Source organism: Struthio camelus, chromosome 20 (assembly GCF_040807025.1).
Source record: "Struthio camelus isolate bStrCam1 chromosome 20, bStrCam1.hap1, whole genome shotgun sequence".
NCBI classification, from domain to species: domain Eukaryota; kingdom Metazoa; phylum Chordata; class Aves; order Struthioniformes; family Struthionidae; genus Struthio; species Struthio camelus.
The window spans coordinates 544867-562112 of record NC_090961.1 but is presented as its reverse complement, the minus strand read 5'-3'; the positions used below and the strand labels follow the sequence as shown (position 1 = coordinate 562112).

The following is a 17246-nucleotide window of genomic DNA, read 5'->3' as shown; positions in this document are numbered from 1 at the left end:
CCACAGGACTAAGGTATCTTTTCCTTGCAAATCAGTTGCTAAATTGGCTATGCTGATGGGTTTGGGCACAGGCTCTTGTACGGCATGACTGCAGCAGGCACAGGAAGTTATTTTGTTTTATACTGGCAAATAATGTTTCTTCTTCTTAATGTTCTTAGTTGAGAGGAAAGGCCCTGTATAAATTCTTTCTCTAAGTCATTCTTGCCAGCCAAGAAATAACCTAGACATTACATTTGAATTGCTTTGACACATGATTTTTTTTCCTTTAAAAGTGAAGTCCAAAGCAGTGAATCACAAACAGTATGATTTCCCTGCTTATAGGGCCTTTAGGGTGAATTTTCATATAAAAATTATATTAGAAGAGTTTCACTGTGTTGTTGACAACTTAAAGTCAAAGGAAACTGTAAACTCAGGATGCCACTTTGTGAACAAGAAAGATAAGATTTCTCATTAGACTAGTGAATATTCAACACACTGAGGAAAGGCAATCCTCACCCAGACGATCTGATTCATGAAATAAGGCACCCCCTTCTACACAGGGTATTAGCCGCTTAATCCACCTGCAATCAGAGAGGTTGTAGAGGTAGAAAATAAAGATAGATTTAGTTGAATATGTTTAAATAACTGGCTATAAATGCAAAGAAAGAAAAATGCAAAAATTTGGTTTTCAGAAATGGAATAAACTTGCTCAGCAGAGATCCAGGAGCAGAAGTGCAAACTGCCCATCATGTGTTATGTTTTGATGGCACATGGATATAATTTAATGCAATACAAAAGTCACAATGGTAGAAGTTTGTTCCTCTCCCTCCCTTTTATTTTAATTTATGGATAAAATAACATTATTTCCCAAATGTTTACAGTACCTAAAAATATAATTTTAACAAAATCATAATGTTTTGTTAATTCATTAAACTTCCTAATTGCAGTCCTAACTTTATCAGTTCAATTGGAGCCCTTAAGTTCTATAACAGTTTCTATGCTCCAGAACAGATTAGGAGAAAATTGCAGCCATAATCTGTATAGTGCAATTGCCGTGCTATAAAGAGGAATGGGAGTAGCTGGGAAGAGCAATTGGATTCCCAAAGGTGGAGCACAGTAGAGCAATATCAGTGACTTTGTAAATGAAAAATTGTTTTAATTCCCTTCTAACAGCAATAATTCGATTCTTCATAAATTTTTCCATCAAAGTGTTGTAAGGAAAAATGCTATAAAATAGAACTGCACGGCAGTGATGAAAGACGGTTGAACAAAGTGGTCAATTAGGGGCTGAAAATTAAGCATAGAAAAGAATCCATTCTGTCACATTCTGCTCGAAGCAAGAAACTCCTCTGCACTTTAGATTTTATGTTTTACTTGATAGTTAGGGAAGATATAACTTTTTAGGTCATTCCATCCCCACTTCAGCAAGTTACCTTAGCATGGCAGCTTTGGGTTATATGTGTCTTTATGCATATCCTGAATCCGTTAGCAAGACCTTCATCGGTCTGGGACCGAGGGGATGGGTGAGCGCTGACGGCACGGGCGGCTGGCAGGGAAGCAGGATGCAACCCTGAGCTCTGCCCGGGAAGACATCCGCTCACTGCTCACAGGGAGTTTTTTTTCCTTTGTTGAAACCATACATACAGAGAAACATACCACAGGGCAGGACACTTGCTGGGCCTGACGTTTCTGCAGTGCCGAGACGGCGGGAGCACCGAGCTCCTCCCTGCGCCCCGCGGGTGCGAGTCCTCCTCTTCTTGAGGCTAATGGGACTTCTTTCTCTTATTCCGGTGGGAAGGAAGTCACGTAAATGTTGGACAGTATTTTGTGGCCGTGGCTGTGCCACGCGTGCCCGCCGGGTGAGGCCGTCGCCAGTGGTCCCGCTGCGCCGCCTCGGCCCTCGCTCGCTGAGCCAGGTGGGTACGTGATGCTCATCTCGCTCCTAACGCCGAGGGTGACTTTCCCACCAGCTACCAGCAAGCGCTCCCTTCGCGTGTGGCAGCATACTGTCCCTGCCCAAGAGGTTGTCGTTGCATGGCCCTGCAGTGCTTCTCGTGAAATTACAGGTAAATTGTTCATGCGGAAAAAGAAGGGTCTTGATGTCAAGCTGTGCTGCATCTTAACCTAGGAGTCCACTTCCATAGCGTGAAGCATGCCTCCTGGGGCAAGTGTTTGCCAGCAGCTGGTATTCTTATTACAGTACCTGTGGGAAGGGCTTAATAAATATTTTCCTTAGTTCTCATTGTAGAAAGAGGTTCCTTTGTTTTAGTTTCTCTCCAAATATTCCATTTTTTCTAGAAACTTTTAATTTTTGTGCATGTTTTATTACCACTCTGTGAAAGGGAATTAGCTGTCTTTTGCTGAAGTTTCAGCTATAAAATTGGCTTTAATAAAGTATGTAATTATTTTTTCTGCAGGGAAAATATTTAAAATGGATTGTTTCTTATTTTAGGGTTTCTTTTTTTCAAATCATAAAATTATAATATTTCTGTTTCGCTTTGCTGCATTTGAGATGTTTTGAATGTTCAGAATTTAGTATAACCAAGCAACAGTTTTTCTTTTTTACATGCACCCATGAGCTGTAAAACACTACAAAAATGTAAAAGTCCTATACTGGGAAAAAAAAAACTTGCATAGTGTTTTCCCCATTCCATGTCATCTAAAGAACAGGGAAGTATCAAAATTTCTCCTGAAGAACAAGTAACAGATGTCATTCGTTAGTAATTTGATTTCTTTTCTTAATAAAACTCAGTTGTGTGAAAAGCATAATATATTTTACTTCAGTTGTAACATACTTCGTACAGTGTGAGTGCCAAGCGAACTCCCCATAGATATATAGGCACGATAAGGATATCACATACAGGCTAGTACCAGAAAGAAAAGTACCAGACCTAAAGTCTACCAACAATATTTACTAAAGCTTGTGACCACCATCTTTGCGTATTTAGTACAGAAAGAAAAGCCAGGTATCTGCTATGGTTTCTTGCAACACAGAACGTCAGAACCGGACAGAAAAGAACATGATTTAACATCTCCGATAGTTAGACAGCAGCATCTGTCCTCTAGCGTATATCAAACATGGCTTAATAACTTCCTATTTACTGTTTCACTGCAGAAGTCTAGTAAATAAACAAATAGCCTGAATTAGTCTATTTTTATATCTCTGTCCTGTATAACAAACCTCTTGAACCACACTTAATATGAACAGCAAATTTCACACTGCACATCAAGATCTCTCAGCACAGATTAAATTAGTTATAATAAAACAATTAAAATCTATTTGCCTACAAACAGGAGGAAATGAAGGACCTGGGTGAGCAGCAGAAAGGTAAAGGGCAGGTTGTCAGGACATTATAAGAGTAAACAGCAGAACAGTGATTCTCAGGAGCAGAGCAGGGTCAAACTTACAGCAAGATAACTACGCTAGCGATAATAAATCAGTAGTACGTATTAAACACCAGATGGTTGTGCCCATGCAGGAAGGCACAATGGATCATGTAACTGTGGTTGTGTTTGTAAGGATTACTGATTCAGCCTGACTTCACAGGGATATCCTAACAAATAAAATCTTTATGGCCTCTTCCGCTAGTGAACATTTTCATCTACTGTTTAAAGACAGGACCACATGTCTTAGTGATTTCATTGCTCCTAAAATATATGCAAAATACTTTGGTAAGTTCACCCATTTTTAAGTGGTGAATATTTTTTACCATCTAGTACTGTAAAGTTGTTTCACAGTGATTATTGCAAATACTCAAATGAACAAAGCAGCCCATTGTTCCAAGCTTTAGCTCAGCTGAATCCCCTAAGTGTTTCAGGCATAGAGGCAAACACACTTAAAAACCCCTAAACCTATTGAGTTGTCTTTCAGAATTGTCCAGGCAACAGAATTTATTTATAAAACTCTTGCAATCATTGATTCAAAACAAGGTTTTCTTGTTCTGCTTTTCTCCTTTGTCCTCTTTGAACAGTTTTCTTTGGAATGTTTTCGTTGTGCTGAGGAGTCAGAGATTTCCCGGGGCTTCTAATAAAGGCATTTGATTTCCACTCTCTGCATACTTTAACAAGTCCAAGGATTTTGAGGTTTGACATTAACTTAAGAGAGCTGGAGATAATCAGCCATGGGGGTAAAAAGGCAGAGTTATGCAAATTATTTGTAAAATGTATAGAAAGCAAAAGAAATTTTTTTTAAATGTGGTTGGTGTGGGACAGAGTCTCTGTCTCAGCACAGAATATCTGCATGCTCCTCTTCAAATTTATTGCTTTGACTGAAACCTGTAAAGGGGTGATCTGTAAAGTATTCCTGCTATCCTACACTTCTCAACAGGTTTATTACCATTCGTTTATAAAATGAGCAGTCTAATGAGCAGTGTTTTAGATCACAGATATCAAAGTCTGGTCATTTGTCAAGATTAGTTTCCTGTTGTGAGATTGCCTTGTGCAAAAAAGTGCATAACCCTGGGTTACTCTCTGGAAGCTGAAAAAGAAACTATAAACACTTTGTAAGATAAATTTAATGAAGATTTCAAAACCTCAGAATTAAATCCTACACAGTGCAATCTGTGTGTGTGTGTTGGTGTAAGTGCACGTTATAATGCTGAGAAGTATCTGAGTGCAGATTATGGAATTTCATTATGTTGACAAAGGACAAATTAAAAATATGAAGTTGATGCAGTATTGTCAGACAGAAATATAACTGCTAATCTGAATGAGTTAATACTACCTTGATGGCAACATAATTCATTATAACTTAAAGACCGCCTTTGGTAATGTTACTATAAAGCACCATCCTTCTGGCTGTATTCAGTTGCCAATAAATAATTTGTAATATTTTCTATTTATGTTAGACATCTTTTATTTTGAAGAAAAAGAGAAAAAAAAAAGCTTGATAAAGCAATATGGCATAGAAGGTACTACTCAGGTAAACAATACACTCCATAGCACAAGAATAAGGAGAAAGTAAGTAGATTGTTCTTAGTCCCAATTAGAAGAAATGTGAAAGCAGGGGAGGTACATGCTTTCCTACTTTATCCACGTTACATTTGTGTTTTTACTTCCTCTGGCTGATGGCAGATTTTGTGGTTTGCTTCTAGATGGTTTTGCTTAGGAGAAAACTGGAGACAGTTATGGTCTTACCTAATGCAATGCACCGTTAATGCAGTATCAGTCCCATTTTTTTCAGAGGCCCAGAAGTGCCTGTGTGCCACCCCCTTTGCAAACATCTGTAGCGAGCCCTTGCCAGCCTGGCTCCGGCACTGTTTCCAGGGAAAACTCTTCCTCTTCCCGTGAGGCTGGAGGGACCTGCCCGTCTACCACTTTTGCCCCGGGATCCCACAGCTGCTCCTCACGTGAAGCTGGGTGCTGCTTCAGCTGATGTGCGATGTGGGCGGGTTTGGTTCAGACAGGCTTAACGCACAACCTCTCGGAGCCAGCATCTCTGCTGGATCCCCTTTTCAAAGAGAAAAGGGGCCCTGTGCTCTCGGTGCCTGGGAGCTTGGTTCTGTGCTCTGTCTGCGGAGAGGTTTGGTGGAACAGGCCTCCTGCTTTAACTCTTTCTGTGGAAAAACCCAGTATGAAGTACACTGATCATTCACAGCCTTATTTTTATTAACAGCACAACCACAGCGTTTTGATCATTATTACCGCAGCAGCATCATGAAGATTTTTTAGAAACAACTCAGTGCCAGTAGCTGCAGGATCACGGTCACTTTCCGAAGTTTCTTTTTAGGGCTTTTCAGAAGAGCAGCACTGATTTGAAATGCAGATGAAGCCAGGAACCTGGAGGCTGCAGGAACAGAAACAGCAGCGGTGTTTCCCAGCCTGGCTGCTACATCTGCAGCCCATCAGAGCTGCTGCCGCATGGAGGGCTCGTCCTGTCCCTCCTGATAGCCATCAATTGAGTTTTACTGAAGCGTACACAGGTTAACTGTCACAGTAGTATAAATGAACTGATGCCAGTTAGGGGAGACGGATGCCTTCACACCAGATTTGCTAATCTTCAGCTTCTTTAAGTGTGCTCCATCATAACAACACTCTTTAGACAAAAGATACAAGCTTAATTAAACTCATTCAAATAGGTTTAAGCAGTTAAATAGAAACAACATTTCAAAGCGGTTAAAATGTTTGCTCTTTTTTTCCCCTTTGTGTTTTACTGCTGTTAGATATGTTATTATGTATGCATAAAAAATATCTGCTGCATCGGAATTTGCTAGCTAAAGCATTGTAATATTTTTTGTGAGCTTTACTAGTCAAAGTATAAACATCATATTTTTCTTTCTGTTAAAATTTGCAAAACATCAAGAAAAAGTTGTAGACAAACCCAATAGACAGTTGGAAATAAAATGGCCTATTTACCAGTGGTGGCCATAGGTCCCCAAGGGCCTCAGTTTCCGTTTAATAGACTTAATTCATTATGTACCCAAAAAAGAGCTGCTCAGTCTGCTCTGGGAGGCTTGTACAATGCATGGCTGTCATGTTGTAGCCGGGATGGTGCAAAGACATGCACCAAGCCAGCAAGGTTAATAGAGTAAATCTCTTTTTTAGATCAAAAGATATAGACAGAAAAAAACAAGTTCTTGGGCATTCAGCCTTTCTTTGAATTTAGTATGCAAACCTAAATGTTTTCTTTTCCTCCTACCCATTTCATGACTCCATCGTTTTGCAGAAGCGCAGGTGACTGCCATTTTGCTGTATTTTCACAGCTCAGACAAAATGGAGTCTTTGGAGGACTCAGGCTGCCACAGGCTGTGCTTTCTCAAATAGATGATGTTTGCCTTCTATCTAAAAGGTGATAATTTTGAGGATGAAAAAGTCAGAGCACCCCATCCTAAAAGGCACAGCCTCCTTTTCCCTGTGAACTCAGCAGTGCAGTTGGGTTCATTTCGTTGCAAAAATGTAAATGTTAATGCACCTTGCGCTTTGATGTATTGCCATAAAAGCCACTGAATTTCAAATCACCAAGCCCACCATGTGATGCAGGGACATAACGTAGCTATTCATCTTTATTTGAAACAGCACTCCTCTTAAAATCTCACTTAGGGAGATTCCCAGTTGCCATTAGAAAAGCAAAATAAAATTAATCTAAATCATTCAAACTTTATGTTAGAAAATTAGTGATGGATGAAAGAGGGGGTTTATGAACGTTTAATAAGAACTAGTCTGGAATATAGTGTATATGCTAGAGCCTGTGATTATAGTGGTAATTTAGCTGATTGTATCACTGCCTATCTCTGCCAAAGGATGTTTCACACCATTTAAAATACACCGTACTCTCTTCAGAGACAGGTTGTTCTGGAATAACTCAACATCCAAAGAAAAGCCATGTTATTCTACTCCTCTCTTTATCAATTGCATGTGTGTGTCATCTTCTCTTCAGCAACAGCGCTGAGTTTCCTTGCTTGTTTCTGTGCCTCCTTGGAGACAGACAGTACTGAGAAGGGAAAGTCATGAAATCTCTTCAGAACAGATTTTAAGTGATAATATCAGAGCATGTGCATAAAAAAAATTGTGACTCAGCCTTTCCTCTTAAATGTCAATTAAAATGAATTTGTTTTGGAAAAACGTTATCCAAACTCTGAGAGCTCCTTTTTCTTTCTCCTTTTGAAGAGGAACAAAGCAGTAAGATAGAGACAAATCTTAGTATTTCTCATCCAGTCAAGGCAGAGGTGGTTTGGGACTCCTAGACCAAAAGGGGTGGAAATCTGAATGAATTGCATGCCCTGGATGTTTCCAAGACTCAGAGTGCAAGTCTCCCTGTGCGCAAACGTGCGTGGCAAGCTGATCGGTAGTTAAATTAAACAGTTTGTTGTATTTAAATACGTGCAGTGGATGATCTGACATTCGCTTTGACTCTCTCTCTTGCAGGCTGTTTGCTGCTAAGTGCAGTGGATGCATGGAGAAGATCGCCCCGACAGAATTTGTGATGAGAGCCCTGGAGTGTGTTTACCACTTAAGCTGCTTCTGCTGCTGCGTTTGCGAACGACAGCTGAGGAAAGGGGACGAATTTGTTCTTAAGGAAGGACAGTTGCTCTGCAAAAGTGACTATGAAAAAGAAAAAGATTTGTTGAGCTCGGTCAGCCCAGACGACTCGGACTCAGGTGAGCTTTTCCCACACCTCTTCCAACTAGAAAAGCCGTAAGGCTTTGCAGAGCTTTCTTATAGAAAGTGTATCTATTTGCAGATCCATCTATCTGTATACACACACCACCAGTGCAAATTGCAGCTCTTAGCAGGCACAGCTGAAATCCCTGCTTTCAGTCTCTTTCCTAACTTCACTCCCTTCCTCAGTTTGCTGCTGTCTTAGTAAAGAACAAAAACTTTTGCAAGCTGTCAGGATTATGCTTTTCTATAAAATTATAGCAAGTGAATCTGAGTGATTTCGGTTACCTGGGGCCTGATCAAAGTGTGTTGTTTCCCACAGGCATTCTTCCGTCCACTTAAGTATTTTTTTCCTTTGAGAACGGGGGTGCTATGCTTTCAGCTGGGATCTAGGAAAATGGGCAAAGCAGTAGTATGATTTTCCAGAGTACACTGAAATGTATATCTCTCTGCCAATCACAAATGTAACTTTAAGAAAAGCTGCAAGTGTGAATTTGGCAGAAACGGCGAAATGGGTTTTGCATTCCAGCAATGGCATGTGCAGTGCAGAGGAAGCCACAGCAGCCACCAGGGACACTGGGCAAGGCTGTCCACACATCCACTCCTGTTCAGGCAGGCAAGGGGGCTCACTCAAAAAGAAAAATTAAAAGTAGTATCTTGAACGAGATGTTTAGGGGAGACTCTCTCTAATGCTTTCAAGCCAGGTACAAAGCTTAACTCTCCTGACTTCACCCGGACTTTCTCCTTGCTGCTAAGGCTCCGGTTTCTGATCGTGCCCCTTGCATGCCTGTTGGTTTGCATCTGAGGCCCAGCCTGGCATACACCTGTGAGATCTCCTAGGTATGGACCCAAGGAGAGCTACATAGAGTACAGGCATGAAGCAAGCAAGGTTGGTCCCCTGGCCTGTTGCAGGTCTCCAAGGGTATCCCAGAAGGTCCTGCACTGTTCCTGATGAGAAAACTAAAGGAGTTTGTACTGTGCAAGCTCAGGGGATAACGGACTAGATATCTTACTAAAATGTGCTACTGCTAATCGGCGGTGTGAATGCAACCTCTCTTCAGCAGGACCTAGGACTTGAATAGTATGATTGCAAGAGCATGCACCACGTGGTCTGGGAATTCAGGCACAAAGTCACTACCCTGTATAAGCAGAGCTTTTGTCCTCTCGTGAAGAAGATGATGGAGCCTCACAAGCGATAGCAGCTGCTTGGTGTGTCCCTCGAATTCTGTGTGGTGACGTGGAGAATACCCCCTTCCTTCCGCCCACTTCTGGGGGAAATTTTAAAAGAGGGTTTGCAAACTGCATGCTGTCTGTTCAGGGCTGGGAGGGAACACATGCTATACACAGGGCAAATGTTATTTCACATGCTGGGTTTGGGTTTTCCAGCCTCAAATCCAGAGTTTGTAGCTGTGGGGACAGAGAAGACTGCTTTTCAGGCTCACGACCTCTTGCAGTTTCAGAAGACACAGGATTCCTCGTTCCTTTGCCATATGCACCCGTGGAGTCTGGAGACCTTGTACTGCCCAACTGACTCGAAGACTGGAGACAGTGTATACAAAAATTGCTGCCAGTCATCATAATCACTCATGTATTTCCCTAGAAAATGTCTAAGAAAATCAACAATTATCATTCCGTTAAGTGTACAAATGACATGAATGTTCACCTCTGGTTTATGGGAAAATACAGTATTCCCAGCTTAACTAGGTGTGGTAATTATCCTTAATCCCTAATCTGAGAGCTATGTCCATCGCCTTGCTCAAATTTACATTTTCATGTCAAGAACGCGGCAAGACATAGGTCACTGCTGACTCAGCAAGACGTGCAGCTCCCGCGCCTTTCTTGGAGCAGCATATTATTTATTGCCATACTGTATTTGCAAGACCTCTTTGCTCTGCAAACCTCATCTCACAGTGTTTGGGCTCTTTGTGAGTTTGTCTGGGGCATGAACGTTTCCGTCTGCCCTTCAGCATGTTGCACTCTCCCCCTCACTGCCACCTTCAGCAGCCTCTGGTGACTGCGCCCATCACCACCTCCAGCAGCCCCTGGTCAGTCTGGACCCACCACTGCCTCCAGCAGCCCTTAGTCAGTCTGCAGCCAGACAAACCCCCTTGAAGAGCCCCACGTGCTGGGCTGTTCCCATCCTCGCACGTGGCCACCCAGCAGCAACGCACACGGAAGTCCTCCACCCTGCTTTCCTTTGCCCGTAGTGAGCGATCTCACCATGGCAGGGACTCGCAGTTGCTATTGGCCACTGCCAATATTGAGATCTGCTTTTGGCACAAATATGCTCTCCTTCGCTACCAGATTTTGCCTGTGTTTTGTAATCAGCTGGGCATAAAGCTACCAAAGCAGCACAAAATAACCTTGGTTTCAGTTTCATTTCCCGTTGGCATAAGGAGTAGTTTCTTAGTCCTGGAGATCCTTTTTTTTTTTCCTCTCATTATTCTCTATCTTAGCCAAACCCAAACCTGAAAAACAAGTTGACAAATTAAATGGGATGCTTTGTCCCCCGTTGTCTAATAGAGTGAAAACACAGATCTCCCAAATGCCTATGTGAGCACAAATGATTTCACATAGCTCTGGCTGAGTATATGTCCTTCCTTCTCCAATCAAATATTTATCCACTGGACACAAAAGTAACTCTCACATGAGCAATATTAATCCTCACAAACCTTTCCTTAGAAATGGCATGCTGGAAAGTTAATAATGTCGTGGTTATTAAAATGACTGAACTTCTCTTTAAGCATTATGCAAAAGATGCTTATTAAAGTAAAAGGTGATTAGATTGCTAGGTGAATAATAATCAGACCCTAAAATGAATTAAAAGTCTAATTTGTTAATTCCCCAAATGTAACCTTTGAGTATATCAAGATTGCAGTGTATTTCTTAATATTAAAGTTCTCCAGAATAGTATATTAATGTTTTCTGAAAGAAAAATCAGTAGTCTGGTGAAATAAAGAGCAATGAGATGCAGAGTTATTCTTCAGAATGAAATATGCACTCACTTGTCAATCTTTGGCACTGAGACTGAGATTTCCAAGTACAAGGAAATAATAATATAATAATCAATATATATATATATAGATATAATAATATCACTGAATTATAAGATTATTCAGAGCTTAACTGTAGAAAACTAACTGTAGAAACTACAAATGATCTATTTACTCTACCCATGCACATACATATTTGTATGTATTTACCAAGAAAGATAAATCTGTGCGTGCACATATAGACACATTGTCCCAATGCCCTCAATTAAAAATTAATCACATTTTTGTACTTTCCTGGAATTCGATTTAGGCAGCATACACAAGTCTATCTCCTCTTGCTGAGGGTGAATTTAATCAAACAGGTGTAGGATCGTAGTTGAATCTGTCAACTAGTTTGGCAGCTATGGAGCCGTCCTCAAACACCCTGTTATCTTGGTGGAACAAGTATCATTTAATATCCTATTTATTTTTCACTAGTTAAAAGTGATGATGAGGATGGTGATGTTAAACCCACCAAAGGACAAGTAACCCAAGGAAAAGGAAGTGATGATGGGAAGGACCCAAGGAGACCTAAACGACCAAGGACAATACTCACGACGCAGCAGAGGCGAGCATTCAAAGCTTCCTTTGAAGTGTCTTCCAAGCCCTGTAGGAAGGTAGGTGCTTCAGCGGGGACCCGCAGTCAGCTCTGACACCCGCCCTGGTTAGGGCACCGATCCAGGCAGGACCCTGCCCCGTGTCTGGGCCAGCACCGGTGCCCGGGAGGAACCCCAGAACCCAGCCAGTGTTTGGCGATGCCTACCTGGGCGCTCTCTCAGCCGTGAGCAATTTGTAGCTTGGGAGCTGCTGAATGTTATGTTCAGGGATGTTCACCCACAGTGTATAGTACCAGCTCCATGGCCAGTTCCTGCTAAACAGGAACGTTTGGTTGGTTCTTATAAAACATAAAGCAGCCATTGACCTTTACAGCCTAGGTGAACAGGCGATTTCCTGCTCTTGTCCTTCCCACAACAGAAGTAGTAAGGACAAGTCTTATTTTTTATGAGTCTCTTTTTTTTTTTTGTGAAACTTGACCATGGTGTTAATCTCACTTAAAGCAGCTAAGCAAGGGGGTAATGTGTTGCTTCACTGGTGAAAATCAGATCTTTGTGTAAAGCAAACTGGATGCCCGTTTCCTAAGTTTGAGTGGACAGAGATGGAGTTGCATCCTGAAAGCTGTCATTGTTGTAAAAAGTGAAATTCACCTGCCTATATAGAAAGTATAGTTCTTGGGACAATGCAATGTTCCTTTTTGCATTTTTAATGTATGAATTTGTATTAGAAAAATATAGAAATTGTTCCTAGCAAATTCACATTTATTTTACACAGACCTGTTTTTATGGATAAAATAAATATCATGAAATGATTTAACACATCTACATTACACAGCTTAGACTATTTATTCAGTACTTAGGAAACTGATAGTGACATGAAAGGCGGAACTTGCACAATCTCTGAAAATATCTGAGGGATTTTTAAAATTAATTCTGCCCATGCACATTTTATTGTAAGTACAGACATCTTCCTCTTAACATAACTTATTAGATGGTTTTTAAAAGAAATTACATCATTAAACATTTCCTCCTGTAGGTCAGAGAAACACTAGCAGCTGAAACAGGACTCAGTGTGCGAGTTGTCCAGGTCTGGTTTCAAAACCAAAGAGCAAAGGTAGGTTGTTTGTCAAGTTCCGAAAGGTAAAACACAAACCGTTCTCCACTGCAGAAATTTTCTTTCCCTTTAGACGTAAGGGAAGACCCCTTACCAAGGGACCCAAGGGACTAACCTTCCAAGACCCCAGGGACTAACCTTCAGAAAATCTGATGCATTTTTGCTCCACTCCTGTGCATATTTTGCACACACTGCTGTCTACATCCATATGAGGAGGGCTGTTTTCAAACACAGACATTAAGTTAGTGTGTTCAAAGCAGCATGAGGTTGGGAGTAGATTTTGCATGCAAATATGAACTGGAAACCCAAATGTTTAAGTTTAGGAATGAAACTGAACTCACAGTGGTGTGTGCATGAATATACATGGTCTGTATTAACTGGTTTGATGTTTGCAGAGAGTTTTGTAAGGAAATGGAGTTGTTCCATTCAGACCCTTGAGATTTTTCTGTTCTTCCTCTTTTATTCAGATGAAAAAGCTAGCACGAAGGCATCAGCAGCAGCAGGAGCAACAAAACTCTCAGCGACTAGGGCAAGGTAGGGCACTTGCGATGGAGGCAAAGCAAGGGGAAAGGAATCTGCAAGGTTTCTGGAAGTGCCATTCCCATATGGGTGCACAGTGTCTACGTACAGCCACATATGCTATCCACAAGTCTGTGGATAACGTGTGCTGTAATCAGTGGAAACACACGGAGGTTCTGTGTCCAAGTCCCACCTGGGGTTATCCCACACCTCTGCCTGTTGCATGCATGCAACAACTGTGGCCAGTCCCTGAAGATCCTTACACAAAAGCTGTTATCTCCTTCCTGGAGAAAACACATAGTCCAGAGGAGCTGTACTGAGGAACTGCCCAGGGTGCCAGGGCTTGTGCTTCTGCTCCGCGGGGGTGCCTTTGAGGTTCTCCTTGCAGCCTCAAATCATCCTCTTCACCCAGAGCACAAGAGCAGGCCTAGCCCTCGGGATCATGGTCTGAGAGTGGGACATGGGGCTGCTCTGTGTCCTGCAGAGCTGCCGTTGAGGAAGCATGTGTCGCTTGCTGGAAATAACGTGCACACCAACTTAGGGAATTACTCTACTGTTGCTGCATTGCCGGTATTAGGCTGGCACCGACAGGTGCTGGAGAGTATAAGAGCTTATGTCAGGCAGAAAACAGACTTTGGGAAGATATGGTCCAGCCCCTGTGAGCTCCAGAAATGGTATAGTCAGAAATCACAAATATTTCAACTTACTCTTCCGGGTTGTGCTCTTAGACAAGGGTTTGGAGGGCTCCCCTGAATGACAGGACACACCTAGTTGCACTCACTCTGCTCTCAGGGTCAGTAAGTGCAGCTGATGCTGCTGTCTGCAGCCTCTTCATTGCTAAGCAGTGACTGTTCCCTGCTGTTTGCTTTGCAGAAGTAATGTCCAACCGAATGGAAGGGATGATGACATCTTACACACCGCTTGCACCTCCACAGCAGCAGATTGTAGCAATGGATCAAAGCAGTTATGGCACAGACCCATTTCAGCAGGGTCTTACCCCTCCACAAATGCCAGGCGACCACATGAACCCTTATGGTAAGGCATGCATCATTCTGCCACATCAGAAATAGCAAGATTCGTATGCTGGTTCACACACCAAAGGCTCAGTAGAGTGACTTTTACAATTTTTTTTTCTGGGATTTGTACCAGGGAATATGTTGAGTCAGTCAGTTTCATGTGTCTGTTTTCATACACACCTAAGTGGGTAGAAGAGAGCTCATGCCAGGCTCTGGACACCCTCCAGAACTATTTCACAGTTGAATTCTTATAAATGATAAAACAAGCAACATCAGTGCTCCAGCTACACTTTTTAAACTACTGTCCAAGACTTCTAAAAATAAACACTACCAATTTCTCTCTATCATCTCCCTCACAAGTTTTTCCTTTTTCCTAAAAGCTTTGGGGAAAAAGTACCTTGAAAAGTGGTCTAATAGAGAGGACTAATCTGTTGGTTCCAAAATAAATACCCATCCCTCTAAGATTCCTCAGATTGGATGTATGGATTTGTTAAAGAGCTGTTCTTGAGCTACTGGGAGATGTGTCACCACAGAACCTTTCTCCTGCATGATTTTATACTCTGCCCAAAATCAAGATGATAGTTTACTTTTACAGTTTCCCAATCACACAACATGAAGTGGACAGGTACACCTAAGTGCATCACAAACATTAAATGCCTAATAATTCATTCTGGACAATTGCAGTGTAGCATTTAAATTAAATTAAGAGGATTTCTCAGACTGTGATTACTGGCCTTGCTGTAGTCCACAAGGGCCTGTTACATCCGACTTTTCTGTGGACCAAGCAGCGCTTCACTGCAGAGTTACGTGCATACATCTCTTTCATGAGTGTGGCATGCGCAGGCCAACAGGAAATCTGGCTTGGGTCTATGCACACCAGGCATTTTGGTAAACCCTATGAGGAGCTGAAGCTTCAAGCATATTTCATGAGTAAATCTGAAGCACAAATGAGCATTAGATGGCTTGTGATTTTGTTGCTAACAATTTGCTTGGCTTTCTAAGCAAAACTCCTTTGGAGACATGTTCTGTGTTTCAAAAGCAATGCAGGATATGACACAAAGCCATTTGAAATGAATGTATAAAAAAAGAACCAGCAGGACAGTTTCTTAGTGCTCATAGTACTTGAACTAGAGCTCTTTCTGGTAACTTAAGAGTTGAAATAAGTTGAAATTTTAGTTGCTAGGGGGAATAAAAGGTGCTGTTCCAAACTGACCCAAAAAGAGTGGAATTTTCTGAAATAAAAACATGTTTACAGCTATAAATCATTTGAGCCCGGGAAAGCTGGCCCTCCTCCTGGGCTCCATCGGATTTAGATCCGTCTTTTACTGCCTTTTGTGTAAATGAAGACCATTATTTGTTATGGTTCTCAGACCACTTTTCCCCATTCCGGGTGCTCGGAGTCTGCTCTCGCATTCCTCGATGGCACGCGGTTCCCCCCGAAACGCCGGATCCCGGCACATAAAGCACAAGGGACCCGTTCCTTCTCCTGCCGCTGTTCGCTCGTGTCAGCCAGCCAAGACTCTTTTTTTGTGCTGGTGACTAGAGTATAAATTAAATACTGGCAGATTTCCACACTTGCAAGTGGCATTGCTGCCAGTGGGTCTCTGTGAATCGATTGCTGGTCTGTCTGTTTAAAGAGCAGGCCCTTAGTGTGAAATTATGTTAGAGTGTAAAAACAAAACCAAAACTGTTCCCTTTTGCTGCAGTGTGCACCATATGAGCATCCCTGTGTACTGTGTCCTTCTCGCTGCACAGAATCCAGCTTAACATATACATTTCATTTGCAGGAAACGACTCCATTTTTCATGATATCGACAGTGATACCTCTTTAACTAGCTTGAGCGACTGTTTTCTTGCCTCTTCCGAAGTTAACTCCATGCAGGCTAGAGTAGGAAACCCCATTGACAGGCTGTACTCTATGCAGAGCTCATATTTCGCCTCATGAAAATAAAAGAAAACAAACAGTCGGCGTATATTTAGCCAGTGACTTTTTCCAGTGCAGACTCTACAGCCATATGTTGCCCAGCTCTTCCTTCACAGTGACTCCTGCTGCCTCTGGACTGCAAAGAGCATTTTTAGGAAGACTATGTGTGTGTGTGTGTGTGTGTATATATATATGTGTGTGTGTGTATATATATATATATATACATATATATATATATATATAGGTATGTGTGTGTGTGTATGCATGTGTGTGTGTGTGTGTGTGTGTATACGTATGCACATTATATATAACTACATAGATATGTATGTGTGTGTGTATACACACACGCGCCCACACCCACCCACCCACCCACACACACCCACCCACACACACATATATATATATATATGTATATATAAAACAAAAAAAGCATCCTCCAATCCCTTACCCTTGATTACCCAGCTTGCACCAGACCAAGAGACAAGCATGGAAGGAATAGAAGACCCTGCTCTTCAGCAGCCTTGTTTTGGTTTGGTTTGAGCTCATCGTTGTAAAGAAAATGGATTTTACAGAAAGCTAGACCTTTTCCTCCTTTCTCTAGTCCTTTCTTTTGGATGTTTAAAGTTTTTTTTTAAAAGCCACTGATACTGACATCAGTTGACCATATGACAAATAAATCAAAAAAACTGGAGATTCCTCCCTGTTCTTACTGCATGATTCATACTATGTTGTGGACAAATTGCCATTTGAACTGTAAGAATTTAATGTAAATGTGACGTTCAGCGTTTGTTTCTTTTCTACACTTTTTCCACATAACCTAGATCTGCTCATTAGTTTATAGCCCTTACACATATGATACTGAGGAAACTGGTTAGCAGTAACATTTGTGGAGAAAGCCAGTGATTTCATAATAGGAAAGGTCTATGACCCTGGAGGGGTGATGCATGTTAGGGGCAGAGGCATTTAGGTTAGTATTGATCTCAAATAATTAAAACTAAAGGTGCTTACAAG

General features: G+C 41.7%; 1 protein-coding gene across 1 annotated transcript in view; it reads left to right on the top strand.

The window, feature by feature from the left end:
- LMX1B (LIM homeobox transcription factor 1 beta) overlaps window positions 1-16406 on the top strand; it is a 100242-nt gene extending 83836 nt beyond the window's left edge. Inside the window, exons 3-8 of the mRNA XM_068914765.1 lie at window positions 7843-8075; window positions 11547-11725; window positions 12699-12776; window positions 13244-13310; window positions 14169-14330; window positions 16099-16406. Of these exons, the coding sequence (XP_068770866.1) occupies window positions 7843-8075; window positions 11547-11725; window positions 12699-12776; window positions 13244-13310; window positions 14169-14330; window positions 16099-16256 (877 nt within the window). The 3' untranslated portion in view covers window positions 16257-16406. The remainder of the gene's footprint in view (window positions 1-7842; window positions 8076-11546; window positions 11726-12698; window positions 12777-13243; window positions 13311-14168; window positions 14331-16098) is intronic.
- The last annotated feature ends 840 nt before the right edge of the window (window positions 16407-17246 follow it).